Source organism: Bos indicus x Bos taurus, chromosome 13 (assembly GCF_003369695.1).
Source record: "Bos indicus x Bos taurus breed Angus x Brahman F1 hybrid chromosome 13, Bos_hybrid_MaternalHap_v2.0, whole genome shotgun sequence".
Taxonomy (NCBI): domain Eukaryota; kingdom Metazoa; phylum Chordata; class Mammalia; order Artiodactyla; family Bovidae; genus Bos; species Bos indicus x Bos taurus.
Window position 1 is genome coordinate 26,696,643 of NC_040088.1, and position 27,937 is coordinate 26,724,579.

Here is a 27,937-nt window from a genome sequence, read left to right on the forward strand (position 1 = left end):
ACACAGCCCTCCCGGCTGCCTGGTTTGTTTCCCTACAGAAGTGGTTTAATTGGATCCTTTGTCTTTGTTTTGCCTCCTTTCAGAGATTCTTCTGCCTTCACTTGCTGAATAATTCAGCCTCTGGTTGCCATGGCGACCTGCCATTCACCATATCCTGAAGTGCAGTTGGTGTTTTCGTCTTGTGTATTTTTTTTAAATCTCCAGACCCTGACTCTCTCATCTTTTGGGCACTCCTAGAGCGTTTTTGGATGAAGTGGTCTTATGTGCTGCTCCTTGTTGTGGAGGAGGGGGCGGCATATGAAGTCAGAGTCAGCCTGGGGGGAGTGAAGCCTCGTGGTAGTTCTCACCCCCTTTCTGTCCAGCAGCCCAGCCCACCTTTACTGTGTGTGTAAATGAATCTGTAGCGTCTCACAGACCCAAAGCTCCAGGGCCTCGCACAGTGGGCGAGTTCTGGAAGTTATGGTCTTGCTTCAGTACAGTTGTGTGCTCACCGTTTAAGAGGAGCCGGTGATAAGGGTGCCTGACAGCTTTCTTTATTACTGTTGTTGTTGTTATAAGCTTGAGGTGTCCAGCACTAGAATTCAGCATTTGTTTACAAAATTATCAAATGACAACTTTGCCTCTAAGTGCAGAGCCCGTGCAGTGAGTTTTGCTTGCTTTCCCTCATTTCATTTAATCTTTGTAGGAACCGATCGTCATCATCTCCATTTTACAAATGAGAAAACTAAGACTTGATGAGAGAGGTTTAGAAACTTGCCCGGGGTCACACAGCTCTGAGGAGGTGGGCTAGGTTCCTCAGAACTCCCAGCCTGGGTGGCAGGGGAAGCAGGTTCTCAGAGGCGGTCTCTGGCTTATCTGAGTCTCTGGGTTTTCTCATTTTGTGTGGCTTCCGTCAGGACATTCAGGCCTCCAGCCAGGCCCGGAGCCTCTGTGCAAAACGCTTCATGCCTGTGTTAAGGTGGGGATTACTGGAGGGGATGCAGATGTGCCCCCTATCCCTGAAACAGCACGGTTAGTGAAAATATCCAGAGAGAGACTCTGGGCCAACCATGGGCTTTGGGGAAAGGCAGCCAGGAGGGTTCAAATCCCAGGCTTCCCTCACAGTGCTGTGGGCTTGTGTCAGCGCCGCCTTCTCCGAATCTCCCCCGGTTTGTAAATTCAACACCGTAGCAGCACCTTCCTCCTGGGACCTTCAGAAGAGTCTAGGATAGTCCCTCTACAGACAGGTGAAAGTGTGTTCCTGGTGGGGAGCGGGGGGGCGTGGAGCTGCTGCTGATGGTCCTGGCTGGATGCACTTAACTAGTGGTCATCTAGGAGGGGCGGAGGCCAGGCCAGGGTGCTGAGCTGCTGTAGAACGCAGGTTGTGTTAGTGTAGTTGTTAACGACCTTGCTTTTGTTCCCCGTGAAAGTGTTAGTTGCTCAGTTGTGTTTGACTCTTTGCAACCCCATGGGCTGTAGCCCATCAGGTCCCTCTGTCTGTGGGATTTCCCAGGCAAGAATATTAGAGTGGGCTGTCACTCCCTCCTCCAGGGGATCTTCCCAACCCAGGGATGAAACCCAGGTCTCCTGCATTGTAGAAGATTCTTTACTGTCTGAGCCACCAGGGAAGCCCTAATGGTGCAATTTGCCTGGAGCTGGGGGGCGGGGTGCCAGGAACCTCCAAAATGCTGCATGACCTTCTATTAAGTCTCCCTTGGGGGCTCCTCTGCTCTAGGACCGCCTTGTGAGAAGCTGATGAATGCTCAGTAGTGTCCTCCAGGAGCTGGTAGTTAGCACGTTTGTGTGGGCATTAAGTGCTCCTCGAGCTGGTTCCTCTGCATGTCCTGTTCTCCCGTTTCCAGAACAAACTGCCGCCACTCAGGCCTCCAGGAAACACAAGTTCCCAGAAAACAAGTGTTTTGTGCTACTGCTCCCCTCCCCCGCACCTGTTTTGAAAACTGCAGAACTTAAGGAGGCGGCTTGTTGCTTTTAAGGATGGTGGTGGAGATTGGCACCCCTGATAATCATGCCGTGGGGCTTTGTTTCTGCTAAAGGTGCCAGGAAACCTGGGGCAAAGAGCAGGGTCTCAGTTCTATGGACACAGGGTTTTGAAAATATTGAAACCTGACTTTTTCTGGGCTTAGCAGGAAAAAAAAGACTTAATTGCTGGAAAGGAAGCTGCTCCTTTGGGAAGTGTTGAGGCATCCTTGCAGAGGGCGGGGGATTGTATAATAACGGATATTGATAAACACTTGCTGATTTTCCTCTTCAGCAGTGCTGGGTAGGAGCCCAGCTCCTCCTGGGTGTCTTGAGTCCAGCCATGCAGACATCATATAAGTGGGGACAGAGAAGCATGGTTATTAATGATGGTCATTGTTAACACTTATTTAGTGTCTTCTGTGTACCAGCTTCCTGCCAAGTGTTTCAAACACATCACCTCCTTGGAGCCTTGTGAGAGCTCTCTACGGTAGGAATTGTTAATAGTCCTATTTTCGGATGAAGATAACTGGCTCAGGACAGTGCAGTCCCTTGCCTGTGCTCATACAGCAGGAAGTATGGGGGGCGGGGTCATCGGTCATCCCATCCACGCCAGTCCCCACATCAGAGCGTCCATCCAGGTCACCAGGGAGTTTTGTGAAAGTGCTGATTCCGAGGCCCCACCCCAGATCTCCTGAACAGAGCCCTTCCCTTGAGTCTCGCTTCTGTCTTGCGCTGAGCCGTATTCCCTCCCTCAGGACCCTTGGGAGACTGTTCTCGGAGGCCTTGGGACCAAAATAAGCCACACTTATTACATTGGTTTTTTAAGGAGCGTGCATGTTTGTAGATAATCGTGTTTCCCTTTTTGTCCTGGCTACCAGGAAGCTCGGAGCCAAGTGTGCAACTAACTGCCTTATATCATTTGGGTTGTGTGTCTATGTTTAACCTTCTCTTGTATGGCCTTTGTCTTAATTTCATCAACTTTTTTTTGGAAGGAAGGAGTCTCACATTTATTGATCATACTATGTCTAACTCACCTATTTACATTTTTGTCATGGTTACCAGAAACCAAATAGGTATTAAAATAGACTCCTGTCATTTGACTTAACATTGGAGATTTTGGATAATTGCCAGTAATTTCTAAAGTATAGAACTTGAAGTTTTTCTAAAGCATTCATGCAAAGCCGATGCCCACCTGAGGCTGAGGCTGTGGAGAGAGTGAGGAGCCAGGAGTGAGACAGGATTACTGGGGAGCATCTCTGTTTCAGTTTGAATTTTCTTTTCTTACCTCTCTTTCCCATCTGTTGTAGTTCTCCAGATGTGCTCTGGTTGTATTCCTTTAAAAATTTGTTTTATTAGAGTATAGTTGCTTTACAATGTTGTATTTTCTGCTGCATAGCAGTGAATCAGCTGAGAGTGTGTGTGTGCATATGTGTCTATGTATCCCTTCTTTTTGGGGTTTCTTTCCCATTTAGTTCACCACAGAACATTAAGTAGAGGTCTCCATGCTGTACAGTAGGTTCTCGTTAGTACCTATTTTATACATAGTGCTATGTACTGTTAATCCCAATTTCCCAGTTCACCCTGCCCCTCTCTTTCCCACCTCGGTGTCCATACATTTGCCTTTACATTTGTGTCTCTCTTCCTGCTTTGCAAATAGGTTCATCTGTACCATTTTTCTAGATTCCACACATATGTATTAAATATATGATATTTGTTTTTCTCTTTGACTGACTTCACTCTGTATGCCAGTCTCTAAGTCCATCTGTGACTCTGCAAAAGCACGGTCTCGTTCTTCTTTATGGCTGAGTAATATTCCATTGCATATATGTGCCACAGATTCTTTATCCATTCTTCTGTTGATGGGCATTTAAGTTGCTTCCACGGCCTGGCTGTTGTAAATAGAGCTGCAGTAAACATTGGGGTGCATGCCTCTTTTGGAATTATGGTTTCCTTCAGGTATGCGCCCAGGAGTGGGATTGCTTTGTTGTTTTTTTTCTCAGTGTTACTTTAATTTACTCAACTCTTAATTTTATCTTTAGAAAGTATATTTTTCTATACATGATTTCAAATCCAGTTCTCAACTTTAAATATAAAAGTATAACTAAAAATACATATTTTTGTGTATACACAAAATAGCATACACGAGATTTTGCCACTAGCATCGTGGCAGAGGGTTTTCCATTCTTCTGCTAGTGTTTAAATTTTCATTTGTAATAGTGGTCTAGTGTGTAAGGGACAGACGGGCACCTTTTCCCTCTTGCTGTCAAAATCTTTACTTTTAATATAGAACTACATACAGTGCTTACTTCTTTTTATGTGTTATTCATAAGAACAGCATTTCTAGAGGGTTTCCCTGCTGGCTCAGTGGTAAAGAATCTGCCTGCCAATGAAGGAGACATGGGATCTGGATCTCCCTGCATCAGGAAGATCCCCTGGAGGAGGAAATGGCAGCCCACTCCAGTATTCTTGCCTGAAAAAATCCCATGGACAGAGGAACCTGGCAGGCTGCAGTCCATGGGGTCACCAAAGAGTTCCACACGACTAAGCAACTAAAACAACAACATCATTTCCAGAAATGAGAAAAGAGGAGGGAAAACGCAGTGAGTGAGATGATTTCATCATTCATGAATGAAGACCAGTTGTTAGCAGAACTCCATAGATCACTGGGAAATAGCCTGGAATTCATGGTTTGGGAAGGAGGGAGCAAAATTTCTAAATAAACATATGAAGATAATTCAGCTTCACTAGTAACTAGAGATGTGAAAAATTTATAATAACAAAGAAACTTTCATCCCCAATTAAAGTGACTGGAAAGTTTTTAAATATTTTAAAATATTTTTACATTATATTTTGCTAGCATAAATACTGATAATGAACTAAAAACACCCCATCCTAGAGGGTGGTGGTTTACATGCCACCCACCACTGGCAGGCATGTGACTCAAAAACAGCCAAGCGGGTGAACAGCCAGGATGGCAAGTCACATATTTTAACCAAACACTCCACTCCAGGGCAATGGCACCCCACTCCAGTACTTTTGCCTAGAAAATCCCATGGATGGAGGAGCCTGGTAGGCTGCAGTCCATGGGGTTGTGAAGAGTCAGACACGACTGAGCAACTTCACTTTCACTTTTCACTTTCATGCAGTGGAGAAGGAAATGGCAACCCACTCCAGTGTTCTTGCCTGGAGAATCCCAGGGATGGGGGAGCCTGGTGGACTGCCGTCTATGGGATCACACAGATTCGGACACGAATGAAGCGACTTAGCAGTAGCAGCCACTCCAGGGAGCATCCCTTTCTGGTGCATCAGAACTAACAAGCGGATAAGGTCCACATCCTCCTCTGGTCTTTTGTCTGCTTCAGCGTCAGCAACTCTAGAACCTTCCTTCTTGTTCTCTGCCATGTGGGGCCATGTACACCTGCTGTAGCATCACTGAGGGTGCAGCTCCTGAGGGCCCGGTGCAACCACCCCCGGCTCGTGTAATGACAGCTGTTAGCACCACACTTCAGTACCTTGTAGATTTGCCTCCTACCCCACGGTGTACGCACACTCACTGTGATGTAAGGGGATGTTGTGATGACTTAACGGGGAATCTGGTTGAGACTGCAGCAGAGCAGGCCTGTTTCTCCCACGGCATCGCTTCCACGCCCTTGCATGTCTCCGGGGAGCACAAACCCCGTCACAAACCTCGGGTCCCTGCAAAGCGTAGGGGCTGGGTGCCGGGGTGCAGAGGCGCATCAGGAACCATCATATCTAATCAGATACGTACAAAATAGACATGTGAATCAGCCACGGAAGCGAGGGTCTAGGAGGAAGAGATTAAGCTGGCAGGAGGGAGGCAGAGTTGGGGTGAGGCTTTGAAGAGTGGGTAATGAGGAGCATGGTCTTGATACGTGTCAGTCCACATGGTGGGCTGGCGTGCAAGGATGTCCCAGGCAGAGAGCAGCTGCAAGAGGGTACCGCAGCCTGAATCCGCATTGCCTCTTGGAGAATGTGGTGTGGTTGTGAGGAGCTGGGGTGGGCAGGGTGGGGGAAGCTGAAGGGCTCAGCAGGACCAAGGGGTGGGCGCCCTCCTGCTCCTGGGCCACACACAGCCACCTCTGGTCCCTCCCAGAAGGACCCTCCCTTGATGCCCCCACCCCCATCCTCCCCAGGGTCATGGCCTCATAGCCTTTCTCTCCATCCCATCATCCCACTGTTTTCTTCCCTGCAATAACTGCTGTCTGAAGTTACCCTTTATTCCTTCCTTTGCCAGTTTGGGGTCTGGCTCCCTACTAGAATGCCAGGATCCTGTCTGTTCTCACTTGATGGTCCCTCATCCATTGAGCAGCCACTCCATAAATTGGTGCAAACAGTGGCCAGAGACATCTGGCCTTTCCTGAGAAGCAGTAAGGGTCCCAGAGGGGTTGCAAGCAGGGGTGTGGCAGGGCGAGGGCATATCCGAGGACCCCTCTGCCTACATGTAGGGGGTCAGCAGGGGGCCTAAAGCGGCCACGTGACTGGTCTGTACGAGATGAGGAGAGGAATGTCAGCACATGACAATGGGACTGGAGAGGGATGGACTGAGAGCCGGGAGAGGACAGGGAGCAGGATGTGGGTGAGGGCTGGAGGAGGTGGCCCCAACAGGATGGAGTTGATGCTCTGCGCTGGGGGAGGGAAGACAGGAAGAAGGCAGGCAGGTGCCGGAGGGAGGCTCTGTATCCACGTTTGGACACGCATCCCTGGCACTCTTCCTGGGGGTCCAAGCCATGAGCAGGAGTGGGAGGACCATGTGGAGGCACCTCCCTGGCGGTGTTGAACTCAGGATGCAAGTTACCAGCAGCACCAGCTCAAGATCAGGGTCACTGAAGCACCAGCACATTTTCCGGGTTGTGAGGTTCCTTTGATCGTGGGTGCGTTTCCTACCGCAGGGTGTTCCCTCCAAACATGCAGCACAACAGAGGGACAGCAAGTGGCCGGCTGTTTTCCTGAGAGGGACCCCTGGGGACAGAACAGGTGTGTTGGGTTTAATAGGTCCCGTCCATCTATGGGAACTGGGCAGCATTAAATGTAATCCAAAGGAAGTGAGGGAACTTGAAACCCACATTCCTCTGTTCCATCAGCCTGCAGGCCTCCAGCCACGAGGTGATGCTGAGTAATTTGGGGATTTCGGTTGGTACACTGGGGCAGGTGTTTCCGCTTGGATGCAATGGGACAAGGGCAGCTGAGTCCTTCCTCATGTTGCTGAGGAGGGGCCAGGCCTGGGCTCCCTGACTTCGGGAGGTGGAATCTTGCAGCCAGGCTGGGACTGCCGCTGGGGGCCCAGCTGGACTGAGTCAGGAGAGGCCGCTGTTGAAGGAGGCTGCTGGTTAATGAGCCGCCGTCCGCAAGGAAGGCACAGGGTGTTCTCCCAGCCCAGCTCGACTGCACGGCCAGAGCCTCAGAGGGCTGGACTCAGCATTCCAGGGCAGACACAGGACAGGACATGAGTCTGCCCTGGCTCTGAAACAGCCGGAGGGACAACTTCTAAAGGGCTTTTCAGACAATAGAGGAGAAGAGGGAACTGATGGTCAGCAGTAGAAGCATCGAGAGCTGGTGTGCACCAGCGTCCCGTGCAGCCCCGACGGGTCTTATCGTTGCACCTGGTGGGCGAAGGGGCTGACCTGGAAGACCTTGTGTGCGACCCCCTTGGCTCTCATCCTGGTCAGAGGAAGTGTCTCTCTGTGGTGGGGAGAGCATGGACTCTGGGCAGGATGTCTTGCTTCCTGTCTTGGCTCTGCTGTTTTCTGGCTGTGTGACTACAGGCAGGTGACCTCTCTGGTGTGTGCCTCATTGTTCTCTTCTGTAAAATTGGAATGATTACAACAAAGCCTATCTCTTAGGGCTGCAGAAAGGATGCAGAGAGACGGGATACGTAAAATGTCTGGACTTCTGTGTGGTAGGGAGGAAGCACCAGAGAATAAAACAAACAAATATGGAAGGGAATTTCTTTTAACAGTGTGAAATGTAATTTCCATACCGTACAATCCACCCTTTCAAAGTGCACAGTCGAGTGGTCCTCGTATATCCGTGAGTTGTGCGTCCATCACCACTAGCAATTTTAGGACGTTTTCATCACCCAAAGGAGCCCCTCACCCCTGAGCCTTATCTCCAATCCTTAGAACAGTACCTGGGCCATGTGGGCACTTGGTAATTTCTCAGTTACTGTCACAAGGGTTGAGGGATATGCTTGTATGAAGGCCCATTATCATGATCAGTGTCACCATCCTGTTCTTCACTAACTTTATTCTCTTCCTCAGCATCTTCATCACCATCACTGTCTTGATCCTCTTCACCATCTCCATCACCTCGTCCGTCACCTTGTCCATCTTCATGACACCACCATAATTTTCATCAGTGTCTTATCCATCTTTTTCTTCTCTTTCTACATCATATGTCTTCATCATTTTTGTTATCTTCTTCTTCATCTTCTTTCCCACCATCTTTAGCAACATCTTCATCTACCTCTCTATCATCACCATCAGCATCTTCATTGTCCGTCTTTGACACATGGGAAGCACTTAGGAAACAGTGGTTCTCGGTCTCCTTGAGGTCCAGGTACCCCACTTCCAGAATTGAAGCCCACATCTGAGCTTCACGCTGACTCTTGCTTGGAGAGAAATGGGGCCTGAAGTGGTGGAAGGCTGAGGGAGGGGCGAGGACCCCTCAGACCCTGCCAGTCCAGCTCAGGGTGCACCCAGTACAGTACTGGTTGGGGTGGTGATCTCGAGTTACCAGCCACCCTGAGAGGTGCAGGGTCCAGGTCTCTACAACCCTCCGAAGAGGATTTTGAGATCCCAGGAGCAAAGACCTTTGTATTAGCAGTTTCTCTTCTTTTTTTGTGTGGAGAAGCAAATTTACCAGACTTACTTCCCCAGCCCTCCAGGGACTCTGGGCATATTCTCGGGGCTCTTAGTCTCCCTCTGTTGAGAAACCTCAGGGGACACAGAGGCCTGTTCTACCCAGATAAACCATCCCGGCCCCTAGCTTGGTGCCACCTCCCTGCTCCACTGCTGTGGCAAGAGGCCCGTGTGAATATGATGTAGCTTCCAAGGTCAAGAGGAATGCTAGGGTTAACTAGCCACCTGCAACGATTTGTTGCAAAAATACAGAAAGGACTCGTAGGGCAGGGCTGAGAATGGGCCCTATGGGATGTTGTGGGGGAGGGTAAGACGAGACCTCCCCCTCCCGACTCTGGAGGGAGAGATGCGGTGGTCCCACAAGGTCTGGGAGGTGGGCGAGGCCAGGACAATGCAGGCAGAGCAGTGGCTGTGAAGCCTGGGTCTCACGTGTTCTGCTTTTCACTGGAAGTAGCTAAGCAATAGAAAATAGCACTTCCGAATCAGGAAAGGTTTAACAAAATCTAAGCCTCCGAGGATATATGCGTACAAATTGGACTTGGGGTGGAGCACATGGTGTCCAGATAACCATGTTGTCTGGCTCATTATGGCTTTTTTTTTGTATAGTTCTGTGTATTCTTGCCATCTTTTCCTAATCTGTTCTGCTTCTGTTAGCTCCTTACAGTTTCTGTCATTTAACATGCCCATCCTTGCATTATGTATTCCCGTTGTATCTCCAGTTTTCCTGAAGAGATCTCTAGTCTTTCCCTTTCTTTTGTTTTCCTCTACTCCTTTGCAGGGAAGGAAGAGCAGCATCCAGGGCCCCAGGCCCCCTGCAGGTGGGGCTCAGGCCCCCTCGTTCTCATCAGCTCATGGCCTTTGAGATTTCCCATGGCGTCAGCTGCTCTTGGTTTTCCTCAGTTGCTTGGGAGTCTGTCAAGGAAAGTACAGCATGTTTTATAAGGAAATGCAAAGCAATACCAGTCTCCCTTCAGCATCAATAAAACATGATCCATACCCAGGGGCGCAGGTGGTCTGGTGGTTGAGAGCTCACGTGGCTGGGAGGTGCAGACTGAGGGAGCCCAGGGTAATCACTCCATCTGTCTGAGCCTATGAAATGGATGGTGATGCTTGCCTGCTTTACCCAGAGTCTGAGCTTATCCTGCACAAGTTATAGTCCCAGTAGTAATAGTGCAGTGGTAGCTTGGTTGTTGTTTGGTTACTAAGTCATGTCAGACTCTTTGTGACCTCATAGACTGCAACACGCCAGGCTTCCTTGTCCTTCACTATCTCCCGGAGTTTGCTCATATTCACGTTCATTGAGTCAGTGATACTATCCAACCATCTTATTCTCTGTCACCCCCCCTTTTCCCTCTGCCCTCAATCTTTCCCAGCATCAGGGTGTTTTCCAATGAGCCAGCTCTTTGCATCAGGTGGCCAAAGTATTGGAGCTTCAGCATCAGTCCTTCCAATGAATATTCAGGGTTGATTTCCTTTAGGATTGACTGGTTTGATCTCCTTGCAGTCCAAAGAACTCTCAAGATCTTCTCCAGCATCAATTTTTCGGCATTCAGCCTTCTTTATGGTCCAACTCTCACATCCTAAGCTGTCTTGATTTGTCAAAGCTTTCCTTCCAAGGAGCAAGTGTCTTTTAATTTCATGGCTGCAGTCAACATTGGCAGTGATTTTGGAGCCCAAGAAAACCAAATCTGTCACCGCTTCTACTTTTTCCTCTTCTATTTGTCAGGAAGTGAAGGGACTGGATGCCATGATCTTAGCTTTTTGAATGTTGAGTTTTAAGCCAGCTTTTTCACTGTCCTCTTTCACCTTCATCAGTGGCTCTTTAGTTCCTCTTCACTCTCTGTCATTAGAGTGGTATCACCTGCATATCTGAGGTTGTTGATATTTCTCCCAGCAGTCTTGATTCCAGCTTGTGATTCATCCACCCTGGCATTTCACATGATGTACTCTACGTAAAAGTTAAATAAACAGGGTGACAATATATAGCCTTGTCTTACTCCTTTCCCAATTTTAAACCAGTCCATTGTTCCATGTAAGGTTCTAATTGTTGCTTCTTGACCCACATACAGATTTCTCAGAAGACAGGTAAAGCGGTCTGCTCTTTCCATTTTTTTAAGAATTTTCCACATTTTATTGTGATTTACACAGTCAAAGGCTTTAACATAGTCAATGAAGCAGAAGTAGATTTTTAAAAAAATTATCTTGCTTTCTCTGTGATCCAACGAATCCTGACAATTTGATCTCTGCTTCCTCTGCCTTTTCTAAACCCAGCTCTTAACATTGGGAAATTCTTGGTTCACGTATTGCTGAAGCCTACCTTAAAGGATTTTGAGCATAACCTTATAGCATGCGAAATGAGCACAAGTGTAAGGTAGTTTGAACATTCTTTGACATTGTCATTCTTTGGGATTGGATGAAAACTTTTTCCAGTCCTGTGACCACTGCTGAGTTTTCACAATTTGCTGACATAGTGAATGCAACACTTTAACAACATTATCTTTTAGGATTTTAAATAGCTACGCTGGAATTCCATCACCACCACTAGCTTTGTTTGTGATAATGCTTCCTAAGACCCACTTGACTTTATACTTCAGGACATCTGGCTCTTGGCGAGTGACCACATCGTGGTTATCTGGCTCATTATGACTTTTTTTTTTGTATAGTTCTGTGTATTCTTGTCATCTCATCTTAATCTGTTCTGCTTCTGTTAGGTCCTTACCATTTCTGTCCTTTATCATGCCCATCCTTGCATGATTTGTTCCCATGATATCTCCAATTTTCTTGAAGAGATCTCTAGTTTTTCCATTCTTTTATTTTCTTCTACTTCTTTGCATTGTTCATTGAAGAAGGATTTCTTATCTCTCCTTGCTAGTCTCTGGAACTCTGCATTCAGTTGGGTATATCTTTCCCTTTCTCCCTTGATTTTTGCTTTTCTTCTTTCCTCAGCTATGTGTGAAGTCTCCTCAGACAACCACTTTTCCTTCTTGCATTTCTTTTTCTTTGGAATGGTTTTGGTCACCACCTCCTGTGCAGTTACAAACCTCCGTCCATAGTTCTTCAGGCAAGTTGTCAACCAGATCTAATCCCTTGAATTTATTCGGCACCTCCACTGTATAATCATAAAAGATTTGATTTAGGTCATACCTGAATGGCCTAATGGTTTTCTCTACTTTCTGCAATTTAAACCTGAATTTTGCAATAAGGAGCTGATGATCTGAGCCATAGTGAGCGGCAGGTATTGTTTTTGCTGACTATATAGAGCTTCTTCATCTTTGACTGCAAAGAATATAATCAGTCTGATTTTTGTGTTGATCACTTGGTGATGTTAATGTGTAGAGTTGTTGCTTGTGTTATTAGAAAAGAGTGTTTGCTATGACCAGTGCATTTTCTTGGCAAAACTCTATTAGCCTTTGCCTACTTCATTTTATACTCCAAGGCCAAACTTGCTTCTTATTCTGGATATCTCTTGACTTTTCACCTTTTGCATTCCAATCCCCTGTGATGAAAAGGACGTCTTTTCTTGGTATTAGTTCTAGAAGGTCTTGTAGGTCTTCAAAGAACTGTTCAACTTCAGCTTCTTCAGCATCAATGGTTGGGGCATAGACTTGGATTACTGTGATGTTGGATGGTGTGCCTTAGAAACGAACCGAGATTATTCTGTCATTTGACATTGTACCCAAACAATACATTTTGGACTCTTTTGTTGACTCTGAAGGCAGCTCCATTTCCTGTCAGGGATTCTTGCCCAGCAGTAGATAAATGGTCATTTAAATTAAATTCACCAATTGCCGTCCATTTTAGTTCACTGATTCCTATGAAGATGTCAATGTTCACTCTTGCCTTCTCCTGCTTGATTGCATCCAATTTACCTTGATTCATAGACCTAACATTCCAGGTTCCTGTGCAAATTTTGCTTTACAGCATCAGACCTTACTTTCACCACCAGACACATCCACAACTGAGCATTGTTTCTGCTTTGGCTCAGCCACTTCATTCTTTCTGGAGCTATTGGTAATTGCCCTGAGCTCTTCCCCAGTAGCATATTGAACACCTTCTGACTGGGGAGGGTGGGGGCTCATCTTCTGGTGTTGTGTCTTTTTGCCTTTTCATACTATTCATAGTCATGGGGTTCTTGCAGCGGGAATACTGCAGTGGTTTGCCATTCCCTCCTCTAGTAGACCATGTTTTGTCAAAACTCTTCTCTATGGTGTGTCTGTCTTGGGTGGCCCTGCATAGCATGGCTTATAGCTTCATTGAGTTACACAAGCCCCTTTGCCATGACAAGGCAGTGATCCATGAAGGAGGGTAGCTATGTTAACATTTATTAAATGTGGGTTGTATGCTAGAGACTGTGTTCTGCCTGCATTCGCTGAAGCCTAAGATGTAAATGCTATTGTTAGCTGTCTTTCATAGCTTAGGAAATGGTGGTTCAGAAAGGTTAGGTAAGATGTTCAAAGACATATAGCTAGTATGTCCTATAGCTGAGATTTGACCCAGTCAGGCTGGTTCTGGACACTGGGTCTGGAGGCACCCTGCTTCGTGCAATGGTTGTAGACAGACAGGCTGGCATGTTTGTTCCATAGTCACTGATGATCCAGGCTTCCCTCTGTCTTCCTGCCCAGTTATGCTCACACTGACACTTAACCCTGTATGGTCCAGGATGGCTTCAGGAGCGCCAGACATCACATTCAACTCTCAAAGGTACATAGATCCCAGCTGAGTCAGCTCTTCAAAAGGACTCTCTTTAGAGGCTTTTTGGCACACTTCTCCCTACGGCTTCTTCGTCAGAACCTCTTTCATATGGCTATGCTTAGTTGGAAAAGAGGCTTCCTTGAGTAGAATCGGCTTTCTGATACTGTGTACATAAGAGGGGAGAATGAAGACTGTGTAGGTAACTAGAGGTCTCTGCTGTTGTTGGTGTCCAAGCTAATTTTGTTGTGAGAGAGACTGAACGAAGTAGGGAAGTGGGGGAGCAAACAGATGGACGAGTGAGTGAAAACCCTGCATCTGTGAGGTCACAAGCTGGGGAGTCCCTTGGAGCCCCTGTAGTCGGCATTTCTAGGTGCCTTGTGTTCCCCATTGTGCAGTGCTGGGCCCAGGGATTTCAGAGGTGGCAGGAAGCTGGGGCTGGGGGTGCAGACTCTGAGGGGCCCCTGGGACGACGGGGTCAGACACCAGTGTCCCTTCCTCACTGGTGGTGTTGATGGTGGAAGTCACTCCCTTGTGTCCGGCTCTGTGACCCCATGGACTGTAGCCTGCCAGGGATTCTCCAGGCAAGCATATTGCCAGTCCATTCTCCAGGGACTCTTCCCGGCCCAGGGATCGAACCCAGGTCTCCCGCACTGCAGGCAGATTCTTTACCATCTGAGCCATGGGGGAACCTTCTCATTGGTAACCCCTAAATGACATTGAAGCTCAAGGAGAGATACTTTCTGGGCAGCCTCGGTGTACCCACCTTGGCACGTAACGCTCAAGATGGAGGAGGGAATGGGAGAGATGCAGGAGCCACGCTCAGAACATGGCATGGGGAGGGAGGTCAAGCAAGAGAGAGAGTGGTCCCTGCAGCACGAGGGAGACACAGGAAGTGGCCTGTGAGGTGCTCAGGGCACTGTGGAGGTCCCGTGTTGCCTCCCACTCACCCCCGGGAGATCCTAACCTCCTCTCTCCCCAGGCTGGTGAGGCCTTGGCTTCTTAGCAGTGCTTGGGCGGTTCTGTCTCCTGTTGAGACTATTTGGTGTGTGGGGTGATGCCCTTTCCTTTTTTTAAACCAAGGGCAGTTTTGTGGAGTTTGTGTGTCTCTTTGCCCTGCTGTTTCCTCACCTGATATTTGCTAGTTCACTGCAGTCTTGCTGAGCCTCCGCCCTGGGCCTGGGGCACTGTACTAACCTGACTTCCACTCCCGGACCTGCTGGGTGGGGGTAGCAACCAAGAGATGCAGCCCCAGTGCATGGTTAAGATCTTGGCCAAGGAGGAGCCTGGGGTTCAGGGCCCTGGGGAAGTAGCAGGATGTTCAGGATACCCCAGTTGGGGAGACGAAGAGAGGGATGCAAGGGGGTGGCCTTCCACCACCCACCACCCAGGAGAGCTGCCCCAGGAAGGTGGAAGGGAAGGGAAGGGAAGATGTGGGGAGGGCAGGAAATGCAGTGTTGGAGGATGGGGAGGGGCAGGACCTGGTTCCAGCAGGGGCTCCATAAACGTGTGGACCTGAGACCAAGTGATCCTCATGCTGGAGGCAGCAGCGGGAAGCATTGTGTATTACTTTAATTTCCCAAAACTGAATAAGGGATCAACACTCGTGATAGATCTTAAATAGCGCGTCTCACTCCCACCCCATCAGAGGCTGCCAGTGTCCAGGGGCTGTTTGGAACCACCCGGAGGCGAGTCTCACCCCCTGTGCTCAGTGGACACCCTCCCCATACGGGGGCCGAGCATCGCTGAGAAGAGACCACAGACCCATGAGGGAGGGGAGCAGAGCCCTGTCCTCTGTACGCAGCACTGGCGATAAACCCCAAAGGTGGCTAAAGGAAGGAATGATCAATGTGACCTAAGGCATATGGATGTGCATTTATTCTGCTGTCTTTTGAGGTGGAATCAAAGACTTCTCATTGCAGAAGCCTCTACAATTAGTGTTCTTTCTTTCTTTTTTTTTTTTTCTGTGTTTTTTTTTTTAATTTAATTTTATTTTTAAACTTTACATAATTGTATTAGTTTTGCCAAATATCAAAATGAATCCACCACAGGTATACACGTGCTCCCCATCCTGAACCCTCCTCCCTCCTCCCTCCCCACACCATCCCTCTGGGTCTTCCCAGTGCACCAGCCCCAAGCATCCAGGATTGTGCATCGAACCTGGACTGGCATCTCGTTTCATACATGATATTTTACATGTTTCAATGCCAATTCTCCCAAATCTTCCCACCCTCTCCCTCTCCCACAGAGTCCATAAGACTGTTCTATACTGTTCTGTACTGTCTCTGCTGTCTTGTACACAGCGTTATTGTTACCATCTTTCTAAATTCCATATATATGCGTTAGTATACTGTATTGGTGTTTTTCCTTCTGGCTTACTTCACTCTGTATAATAGGCTCCAGTTTCATCCACCTCATTAGAAGTGATTCAACTGTATTCTTTTTAATGGCTGAGTAATACTCCATTGTGTATATGTACCACAGCTTTCTTATCCATTCATCTGCTGATGGGCATCTAGGTTGCTTCCATGTCATGGCTATTATAAACAGTGCTGCGATGAACACTGGGGTACATGTGTCTCTTTCCCTTCTGGTTTCCTCAGTGTGTATGCCCAGCAGTGGGATTGCTGGATCATAAGGCAGTTCTAGTTCCAGTTTTTTAAGGAATCTCCACACTGTTCTCCATAGTGGCTGTACTAGTTTGCATTCCCACCAACAGTGTAAGAGGGTTCCCTTTTCTCCACACCCTCTCCAGCATTTATTACTTGTAGACTTTTGGATCGCAGCCATTCTGACTGGTGTGAAAGTGTACCTCATAGTGGTTTTGATTTGCATTTCTCTGATAATGAGTGATGTTGAGCATCTTTTCATGTGTTTGTTAGCCATCTGTATGTCTTCTTTCTTGTGTGATGCATTGTCTAGGAGTGAGAGTTAGACTCACAGAAGCTGAGTCCTTCCTGAGGTGGAAGCCCCACCATTTACAGCTTCCTCTCCCACATGCCTGCATGGCTGTGTTTCAGCATCTCACCTTTACCGACTCCAAGGCAGCCAACTCAGTTCTCCTAGAAAGAATGTTTTCTTTTTCCATCCATATTGAATCGTTTAAATCAATGTACATAAATGCTGATTAAATCACCTAATTACAGATACATGTTCACCTGGTTCGCATAGATTTGGGAACACGGGACCTGTGTTCCTGACAGGGACCTGCTTGCTGACACGGGGCCCGGGGTACCAGTCACGTGTGCTCAGTGGGGTATGCTTTTCCAGAAGGACTGGGAGCGTCGGTTAATCCAGGTTAGGTCAGTGGAGGTAACTCGAGAGAGCTTTTCCCACGGTATTGTCATCTTTGTTTATGGAGAAGGAGGCTGTGCCTGTGACATAGAAACCCAGCTCCAGGGGAGGTGGTGGTGTTGTTTACTTGCTCAGTCATGTCTGACTCTGCAACTTCATGGACTATAGCCCACCAGTTTCCTCTGTCCTTGGGATTTCCCAGGCAAGAATACTGGAGTGGGTTGCCATTTCTTCCTCCAGGGGATGTTCCCGACCTAGGGATTGAACCCACATTTCCTGCTTGGCAGGCAGATTCTTTCCCAGTGGAGCCACCTGGGAAGCCCCAGGGGAGGTGTGTATTGAGAGATTTATGGCAAGGCGTTGGTGGCAGTGGTTGTGGGGCTGGCAGCACAGGTCTGGCCCACCAATGGGGCAGGTAGTCAGGAAGGGCCGGAACTCCTGTGCATGGACTGAAGCTGGTGTCCACAGGCAGAATTCCCTCTTCACCAGGGAGCCCCAGCCCTGCTCTGCACGTCCTTCCACTGATGGGACCAGGCCCACCTAGGCCATCTAGGACTGTCACCTGCTATGGATGTTAACCTACAAAACACCTCCACCATGGCTCCTAGATGAGTGACTGACTGAAGAACTGGGGTCGGGGCCTCACCAGGTGAACTCCACCGACTGATGGTCCGAGAAGGTTGTGAACAGACGGGGTGGCGGTGTTCGAGTTCACTCCATGACTGGATTTAGAGCTCCAGTGCTTAATCGTGGCATGATTTTGCATCTTCTGAATTGATTTATGCTCCAGAGACCAGCCAGGTGGTCCAGGGAGGACCAGTCTAGACATGCTCATGCTTTTTTACACATGCCTGGAGCTGTACTGCCAACTGACCACAGCATCTCCACCCAGGCCCTTAGTGGGTGCCAGAGCTCTGCCCTGAATCTAGCTCTCACACACTGTGTCCATATGAGCTATCCAGAGAACATCCTCTTAACCCTCAACTGTTGGGCAAAGGATAAATACCTGCATTTGTAGCCTTGTACTGTGCTACATTGCCTCAGCCATGTCTGACTCTTTGTGACCCCATGAACTGTAGCCCACCAGGCTCCTCTGTCCATGGAATTTCCCAGGCAAGAATACGGGAGCAGGTTGCTATTTCCTTGGATCTTCCCAACCCAGGGATCAAAACTCTATCTCTTACGTCTCCTGCATTGGCAGGTGGGTTCTTTACTACTAGTGCCACCTGGGAATCCCAGGTGCAACCTTGGTAAAGACCAAAAAGTCATCACCAGAGTTCACCCGCTCAGCACACCCCAAGGCCCAGGGTTGGAGTGAAGGTTGGGCCTCCTCCTCCAGCCTGGGGTCTTCCTGGAGGAGGACAGGTGTCTGCCTGGGAGCACAAGGTTTAAGCCAATGGTGCCCCTGGCTCACCTGGGGAGATTTCGTGGGCTGTCACTGGAATGAGCCAGGCCCCAGCCCGGGAGACTTGCCCCCGCCTCTTTAGACACTCAAACAGAACCATCAAAAACAGGACACAAACAGTTTCCCTTGGACACTCAAACAGGAGGGTCCAGAGCTATTAGTATGACTTGAGCCTGCAACCCGGGTGTGTGGTGGACATGCATGCACAGAGGGGTTTGGCAGAGCTTTGTTGCTGAGTTTCCCTGAGCATTAGTGTCTTGGAAATTGATGGAAAATGACACACCTTGTTTCATTCAGAACTTTACCAAGAATCACTCATTTCAGGAACAGCTCCCCCAAGGTGGCATCTCTGTGGGTGTGTGAGTGACCAGCATGGACCCCGTCTCTCTGTTTGTAGTTGATGATGTTATCATGGCAACTGTTTTGTGTAGCCACCTTCACCACGTCACCTGATATGCTCCTGTTGAACAAGTATGTGTTGAATGGATGTTATTGGATTAAAACTTCCCTTCTTCCTCCTGCATGTTACAGCCGGGTGTCACATCAATTTTTAAAAAGTATGCATGTTCGTGGACTGGAGTAAGGGAAATGAGACCAAATTCTTGTTGTAAAGAGGATGTAGCATCTGAGCTTGTGGCCCTGAATTAGGAGAAGGATGGCTGTGCCTGAGGGAGGCAGTGTGGGCAGCTCAGTGTGAGGGTCACAGTGCACAGAGTCTGGGGAGGGGACCCCGCAGACCCACTGACCTTGTGGGGCTTGTCTTGAGTTTGGTGGGGACCCCAGGTTTGAGGTCATGGTGAGAGTGGGGGGTCATGTTTCATGACCAGCCTGCTGCCATAGGGCATCAAGGAAGCCGGGGGCTGGCAGAGGCTGGTGGCCTGGGGATGGAGAGACAGATGGACATATGAGGTATTGGCTCTAGAACCCAGTGGACTTGGAGATCCCTGAGGGCTGGGAGTGTGGAGCCAGAGGGACAGAGGGTGGCCCTGGGTCTGGGATGAGTGTATGACTGGCAGTGGGCACCAGCTTCTGAGTTACAGATGCTGGACAACGGGGACATGTGAGGAGGTGGGGTTGGGGGTCCTGGGTTGTGAGATGCCATGATGGGGGACCAGCAGTCAGCACCTCGCTGGATGAACCCTCAGTGGGCTGATAATTCATCCTCACCAAGGTAACTGCAAGGACAGAGGGGGGCTAAGGTCTGGGGGTCTACTGTTCCCAGCATGGATGAGCTGCACCCCTCAGAGCCTGTAGCCTGGCTCTGGTCTCTCCATGGCCTCATCTTCATGTTACCTCCTGGAGAGGGCTCCCCTCCCTGATTCTTTCTCCCCGGCCCATCCACATGTCCCTGGTGGTCTCGTCGCCCAGACAGCCTCTGTGGGAACAGAGGAGCTGTCTTCTCGTTCACAGTCCTTGAGCCACATGTCTGGCTCAGGAGTCATGATGATGATGGAGGGAGATGCACCCCCCCAACTCCCACCTGCTGGGGAACCCTGTCCCAGGCGGGGACACCAAAATCCTCCTTGGTGACTCAAGGCTGGTGGTGAAGCAGGATGGTATTCCCAGGGAAGAGCTCCCAAAATAGCAGGCATCTCTGGGGGCGGAGAGCTGTCTGTCTGCCACTACGGCTTTCCCTTCCAGGAAGGCGTTCTGCCTTGCTTAGCGAGATTGCGGCTCAGTTCTGTCTGATGCTGTTGTTGCTCAATCACTTGGTCTTGTCTGATTCTTTGCAACCCCATGGACTTCAGCATGCCAGGCTTCCCTGTCCTTCACTATCTCCCAGAGTTTGCTCAAACTCATGTCCATTGGTGCTATCCAACCATCTTCATCCTCTGTTGCCCCCTTCTCCTCTTGCTCTCAATCTTTCCCAGCATCAGGGTCTTTTCCAAAGAGTCAGCTCTTTGCATCAGGTGGCCAAAGTATTGGAGCTTCAGCATCAGTCCTTCCAATGAGTATTCAGGGTTGATTTCCTTTAGGATGGAATGGACTGGTTTGATCTCCTAGTGCTGTCCAAGGGACTCTCGAGGAGGGGTGTACAAAGGACAATTCAGGCATGGCCACTGACATAGACAGGCCTGGAGTGCCAGGTACCTGGTTGGTGCTTTTCGGGCCATTTCTCTTACCTCACAGCAACCCCAATGGGTGCCTATTGTCGTCAGTCCATTTTAGGAGAGGAAACAGGCTCAGAGAGAGGAGCTGGCTCTGCCTGTAGACTGTGTGAGGCAACTGATGGAGACGAGTGTGCCTGGAAAGAGTCTAACTGTGTGTTGAGCCTCCCTGAGGGAGACACCAGCTGCCGGATGCTCCCTTGGGTGGCCAGCCAGAGCCACTTGTCCACCACTGGCCTCAGAGCTGAGCTTTGGACCTGCTGTCCTCAGGTCGCCTTCCCACCATGCCTGGTGCTCCCAGGAATGCAGCCACTCCCATCCAGTGTGTATGGGAGGCAGAAGAGGGTCACGGGGTCCTCAGGACAAGGAGGGGATTCCTGGGCCCCCACTCACTCAGGAGCCTGGTCCCATGGTGAGGCAGGTGGAGTGTCCACAGGGGAGCGAGGCCACTGGAAGGTGTGGGCCGTGGGGATGGTGAGGAGCCAAGTGCCCCCTCAGCCCGGCTGCTGCTCTGCGGAGCTGGGGGTGGAGTAGGAGTGCTGATCGATCTGAGGAGCCAGCTCTCCCATGTCTTCAAGGGGAGCTGATGTTTTTAAGAGTGAAAACTCCGATTTGATTAACATTTGCTTCATATTCACATTCTAAAAAGTATCATGGGGGCAGCGATGAGGCTGCTGGCTGGATTTGGACCACGGTCATCTGATGGGGCTGGTGACCAGGCTGTCCCCCCTCACTGCAGGTGGGCTCAGGGAGTGGGGAGCTTGCATACGACTTCCGAGGCTCCGGTGCCCTGATCTGCGCTCGGGAAGGCTCCAGGCTGGACCTGGCTGCGGGCAGCAAGGGGGAGGTGGCTCTGGCCTTGGTTGCACGGTGCCCTGGGAGACAGGGCCAGCATCATGGCCAGTTGTGCATTCGTGTACTAGGTTAGGTGCAGCTGTGCTGCAGTAGAAACCCCCGGATCTCAGGGTCTTTACCCAGAAAAGGCTTATTTCCTGCAGGAGAAGTCCGCTAGTCTGGGTGACTCTCCAGGGCAGCCAACCTCACGCACAGGCCAGCCAACCTCATGCACAGGCCAGCCTGGCTGCTCCCTGTGGAGGGTCTGCCATCTTGCCGTCTTGCCCATGGCCCCCTGGAGGGAGGGGAGGGTTCCCTCTCCTATGTGCACAGGTGGGGACCAGTCAGGGATGGGGCGGGAGGATGGGCAGGTGCCTCTCTTTCTCCTGGTTTCTTTTCTTGGTGTCGCTCCCACGCCCACGCAGTGCTGTAACTGGCTGCCACACTCGTGCTTTCTCAGAGGGGAGAGTCAGAAATAGACTGTGGCTTCCCCAGTTCCAGGCGGCACCTGCTCATCACCCACAGCAGCAGCTTCTGAATCAGGAGGGAGCGGACCGCGTGGGCAGAGCTGGGGAATCCCTCAGGGTGCTGACCCTGCCCACCCCTCCCGAGGCTCCTCCCCTGCCTTCCCGAGGCTCCGCCCCTCCCCTCCTGAGGCCACGCCCCCTCCCCCCTAAGCCCAGCCAGCCTGGGGCTATGTCTGTCCCGGTCCCGGTCCGGAGAGCCATCTGCTACTGAGGCTCCAAGGATGTTTTAGCAGCACCCTTCCAGGGCCACACGGAGGGAGGCGAACCGGCGCCCATGGTTTTCTGCTTTGTTCAGGCCAGGCATGTTTGTCTGTGCCAGGCTCTGGGGTCTACACGAGGAATAACACCTGCTTACAAGTTTGTTTCTCTGAGCCCCGCCGATCTCACCTGTAAAATGGGCATAATCCCGTTGTCTGTCCTTGACATTAAGGTCGTAGTCACTCCTGCTTTGGGAAGCCCCATTCCCACATGGAGAATGGAGCCCAGTCTCAGGTAGTAAATGAATGGAATATTGTGTTTAATATGTATTTAGTCCAATGTGTATTATGTAATTTGTAGTTTGCACTGTTCTTACTCTGGAGCCAATATCTCCCCCTTGTCTGGAACACTTCACTGGCCTTTGACCACTTGTGGGCCTGGCTCCCGGAGGTTCCTGTCTGATGGGGATCCCTCCCCACCTACTCCACCCCTGGCAGCTCCACGTCTTCTGTGGGGAGGTTCTGCCCTGTCCTTCCTTGGACTGTAGTCCAGGAGAGTCTGGAGGTGCTTCCAAAGACAGATCCTCTCCACCCCGCACTGTCTGCTTCACACCCTTCAGCACATTTGGGGCTCCAGAGATCCAGACTTGCAGGCTGTGTGGGTCCTGACCCCTGCCCCATAGGTGCACACACACCTCCACTCAGTCCAGTGACACTTAGGAAACCTCATCTCAGGACCTGTGCTCCTCCCCTCCCTCCGGGCTCAGCAATCCCCACTAACCCTTCTGATCTTGACTCAACATCAGCTTCTCAGGCCACCTGTCTGTCCAGGTTGGCCCACCTACCCCCTACGCTATCATGATGCTGTAGGATCCTCCTCTTAGTGCTGGTCACTATGGAAATGAAAGGTGGTTTGTGTGACAACTTCACACTGATGCTGAAGCTCCAATACTTTGGCCACCTGATGTGAAGAACTGACTCAAAAGAAAAGACCCTGATGCTGGGAAAGATTGAAGGCAGGAGAAGGGGACAGCAGAGGATGAGATGGTTGGATGGCATCACCGACTTAATGGACCCGAGTTTGAGCAAGCTCTGGGAGTTTGTGATGGACAGGGAAGCCTGGTGTGCTGCAGTCCATGGGGTTGCAGAGTCAGACAGGACTGAGCAACTGAACTGATTGACTGACTTGTGTGATAACAGACTGAATGTCTGACCCCTCTAGAGCCTGTGCTCCCTAAGGGCAGGGCTGGGTCTAACTTCTTCCCATGATATCCCAGGACTGGGCATGTCCTTTGTGCTCACTAAACCTCTGACACAAGAGGCCTGGTGAACCCAAGTTAGTTCTCAGTCTCATGAGCTGGGGTGTCAGGTACAGTTAGGTGTGAGTCCAAATGGGGACTCTGGACCTGCAGTACTCGCTTCCCTGTGATTGGGGTCCCCCAAGGAGCAGCTCTGGCTGGCAGTCCAGCTGTGGGCTCCTGGGGTCCCTCTGGGTAGAGGGGCAGGTTGCTGACAATCCAGCAGGCTGCATGTTGTTCACAGCTGGTGGACTGCCCCTTCTGGGCCATTTGGGCCATTTGGGCCATTTGGAGGTGCTTTGAGGGCCTGCTGTGGCCCTCACCCTGGCAGGCCTGCCTTCACCCCTAGAGCTAACGGTGGAGATTTTGGTGGTGAGATATCCACACTTTTCTGAGACATGCAAGTTGGATGACATGCCTCTCTGGGACCTCAGTCCATGATCAGCTGACAACGCACAGGTTGGGTTCTCTCCAGACATTTCTTGAGAAATCTCTGTCCCAAGTAAGCTTGGTATAACAGATGTATTTGTGCATTTCCTCATTCAGTTCTCTCACCTTTGTGAAGATCTATGATTAGTCCTCGTTTTAGAAGAGAACACAGGGCTCCAGTAAGAAAAAGCCCTCCATGGGGGCAACGTGAGTAGAGTTTTGGGGTACTTTTCAGGCTTGAGGAGATGCATGGTCTCCATCCTCAGCTGTCCCTGCGGGCATCATAGCTGGTCAGCTGGCATCCCCTGAGCAACAGGCTCTGCACCTTTTGTGGATTCTCCACAACACTGCCAAAAGTTTCCTCTTCCAGGAAGTCCTCCTTGATCACTGCCCCCACGGCTGTCTCCAAGTCCAGCACCTGAACAGTTAGGAGACACTGTCTAGAAATGTGAGCTTCTCAAGGCTGGTTCCTTGTTTTCTGCTGTCTCTTAGGAAATGGACCTCCCCTGCCCCTGCCCCCTCCCTCCTCCATCACGTCCCCACCCCTGTTTTCTCTTCTCCATGGCATTGCCCACTCGCTGGGATGATTGCTCACTTGCTGTTTGTCTGCCTTCCTCTCTAGACTTGAGTTTTTCAAGGGCAGGACCACTGTGTCCTGGGGCTTGGGACAGTGCCTGGTGCAGAGCAGATACCCCCGCCCTGCCCCAGTCACTTAGTGAATGAATAAATAGCATCTGGGGGGTTTTGACCAGGCTGAGGGAGCCCCACCCAAACAGCTTGGTTTTGTGCCTGCTGCTTGCCAGGGAGCGGGAGGCCCTGGCCCCTGGGTGCCAGCCAGGAGTTGTCTGAGGGCACGCTGAAGTCTCAGCAGACATGCAGACAAGATTTTAAGCAACCACCCACCAGCCCGCAGACACACAAAGCCCGCCTAGGAGTCCGACAGCACAGTGTCGCCTAGAGTGTGGAGGGAGGAGCAGCTGAGCACCCGGGGGCCCTGGGCTTTGTGCTGGGACAGGGGTTATAAATAGGATTATGGCTCCGCATTGTGGGCATTCAGAGGCTCCGCCTGTCACCTCCCTGCAGTGGCAGAAGGATCCGGAAGTGGGGACGTTTTTGGCTCTACCCCAGGGATAACATTATTGGAGTTACAGAAATAATTGGAGCTTGGCATTAATGTTGACTAATTATGCCTCCCTCTCCTGACAAGCCTTTTATTTATGTATGTATTTCTTCTTTTTGGCTACGTCCTCCAACTCCCTCGATGAGAAGCCATTTAAAAGGAAATGATAATTTGTCCTCCGATCTCACCAAGCGGACGGGCAGAGCAGGCGGCGGGCGGGCGGCCGTGGGCGTGGCCCGCGCGCGCGCTCAGCCCAGGAGATTCCCAGCTAGGATTGGATGCGCTTCTTCCCTACGCGCCTGGGCTCCGCGCCCGCGAGAGGCAGGAGCTTCCCCATCGCCTCCCCGCAGGCAGGGTCGGGTGAGGCCGACCGCGGCTGGAGCAGGACCGGGGCGAGTGCCAGTGTCCGGGTCGCTGGGAGCTTGGGACACAGAAGCTGGAGACGCGGCTGCCCGCCCCTCCCTGCGACCCCAGACAGGGGACCATTTCCCGGCTAGATCTCGGACCCGCGCCTGGGGAGCCATCCAGCCTGCCGGGCTGGCAGCAGATCTGGACATGATGAGCTGCTTGTCCGGAGTGGGAGCGGGAGCGCGGGCTGCCCCAGCCGCCCGGTGACAGAGGGCCACGTCCCTCCTGCGCGGGGGTCGGACTCGATTTGCCAGCAAGAGGCTGCCTCCGACGGAGGGCCCCCCACCCCTCCACCTCCCCCGCTCCCGTTTTTTGGGAGGCGATCTTCAGGGGGTGCGCCAGCCACCTCGGACCCTCACAGACCCTGGATGCAATTCGCTGGCAGCCACCATGGTGCAAAATGTAATTTTGGTGTTTTTCCGCAGACGACTGAGCCAAAGACCCGCGGTGGAGGAACTGGAGAGAAGAAATATCTTGAAACGTGAGTAGTGGCGGCCCCCTGGGGTTCCCCTCAGTGTGCTCCACGGAGGCTGCTGCGGGAACCTGGCTCTGCAGGCTGGCTGAGCCCTCCTGTGTTCCCCTCGCCCTGAGCTGCTGGGGAACTCTGAAAGCAAGCCCCCGGGAAAGTTGAAACACCCAGCAACATCCCATTGAAAATTAAAAAGGAAAAGGCTCTCCTGGCATCATTAAAAATGTCCGTACTTCGGGGTTGTGTCATGAGTCAGCTCTGTAGTTGGAAGGGAAATGATGTCTTTTGGCAGGCTGGGTTTCAAGCAGGTGTCCCTGGCAATTTGGGACTAGGGCTCCCTCACGGTCACGGACATCACAGGCAGGTGTGGACAGAGTATAAAACCTACCAGGGAAGAGCTCAGCCCTCTGTAGTTCCCTCCCTGGGGAGTAAAGCAGCAGCTCAAAGGAACAGAGAAGCCTAGGAAGTTGCCTGTGGCTTAGAACTCTACAATTTTAGATCCTCACCTCCTTCACATCCCCTGGGTTTTCCCAGGGAGGGCTGTGGTTGCAACATGTGCTGAGCACCAGCATCCAGGAAGAGCCTCCCTGGTGTAGAGAACACTGTTCCATCTCATTAAAGGCATTGAGGATTTGGGTGGTAGAACCCTCTCAAAGGTGTTTCCCAGATACTTCTTACGTATCTGGTCAACAGACTTCGTTTGCGAGGTATTTTCTATAGCATGTTTTCTAAGGGCCTGGATTTTTTAAATGTTTTCCTCTCTTTAAGAGTGAGCACTACAAACATTCTCTGAATTTGGTTTTTCATTCCATGAACGTCTTTTTACAAAGTTAAAACAGTCCCATGGCTGACCTTCTGTCCAAAAGTAGAAGACAGAAACTCTGGTCTGGGTGCTGAGTCCTAACTGACTGCTTCCTCTTTCTTGACTTTATTAATTGCCTGGAAGACTCCCCCTTTAAGGACTGTTGGAAATATTTAAACCCTAAGATTATTAATTCTTTGTTTTAGGGACTTCCCTGGTGGTCCAGTGGTTAGGACTCTGAGCTTCCCCTGCTGGGGGCACAGGTTCAATCCCTGGTCTGCTGCTGCTGCAAAGTCGCTTCAGTTGTGTCCGACTCTGTGCGACCCCATAGATGGCAGCCCACCAGGCTCCTCTGTCCCTGGGATTCTCCAGGCAAGAATACTGGAGTGGTCAGGGAACTAAAATTCTGCATACTGAGCAGTGCAGGAAAAAAAAAAAAGTTTTCTTTTTAAACTTGATATGGTGACTGCTATTCTATATTACATCAACTAAGCCGTATCTGAGAATTTCAAGAACATCTTTTCATGGATAGCATACTTAATCAGGTGGGCATATACAAATGTGAAGCTGTTACCGAATATTTGAATTTTAAAAAATTAAGTCACTAACTTATAAAGCTCATCAGTCACAGATGCCCCCTCAGGTAGTGATCTAAAACTCAAATGGGGCAAGTTCAAGGCCCAAGTAGTGCTGCCTTCAGCCTGGTTTGCTGCCCAGAGTGGGCAGAGGCTTTTCTCTCAGGAACCATTTCTCCTGTCAGTGGTCACCACTTCTTCGCTCTAGTGGATGGCCAGGTCCTCCCACCAGCAAGTGCTTCTAATTGTGTTGATCTTTGCACATAGACACTTGGACATGAAAGCCTGAATATCAGAACTGTGCCTGGTGAGCAGAGATGGCAGGTGGATCCCGGACTGACGGCACTCATCTCCAGGGCAGGAAAAAGGCTCCCTGTGTGGCCCTGACAGTCCCTTCCTTGCCACTCAGCCAGTCAGGTCCGTCCCTAGTTGGAAACTTCCTGAGTGCCCTGGGCAACATCCTTGAGAATGTCACTGCTAGTTTGGGGTGGGTGGGTGGTTTGGTTTGATTCTGTAGAGATGAGGATCGACTAACTATATATAGTTCAGCCTAGAGCATCATCCCCACAGCCCTTGACACTGGCTTGCACTCTTGCTGCATTTTCTGCTTTGAGTCAATGGCTTAGAATATCAGCACATTGTATCTGCTCCCCTTCAAGTAGGGAACTCATGGCTAACTGAGATCATGTTGGAAGAACACTTGGGCCTGTGCGTTTGTGGATACGAGTGTCAAGACACTAGTGGCCATATTTTATATGGTTGTATTAGAAGTGGTCATTCAGAGGGGGGCCCACTCTGTGCCGGGCATTGTACTCAGTGCTTGCCTCTCTTCCCTCGCTGAATTGTTACCAGACAGTCGTGAGGTTTGCATGGCTGTTCCCATCTTCCTAGTGAGGAAGCTCAAACTTCGGGAGGTAATAGGACTTTTTAACATGAGTGTTGGCA

At 50.4% G+C, this 27,937-nt stretch overlaps 1 protein-coding gene across 5 annotated transcripts in view; it reads left to right on the top strand.

Annotated features, from left to right (window-relative positions):
• The window catches only part of PHACTR3 (phosphatase and actin regulator 3), a 205,178-nt gene that overhangs the window by 169,779 nt on the left and 7,462 nt on the right, over positions 1-27,937 (top strand). For all 5 annotated transcript variants that reach the window (XM_027559049.1, XM_027559048.1, XM_027559050.1 and 2 more), the window contains one exon: positions 25,572-25,627. In XM_027559049.1, coding sequence (XP_027414850.1) covers positions 25,572-25,627 — 56 coding nt within the window. The remainder of the gene's footprint in view (positions 1-25,571; positions 25,628-27,937) is intronic.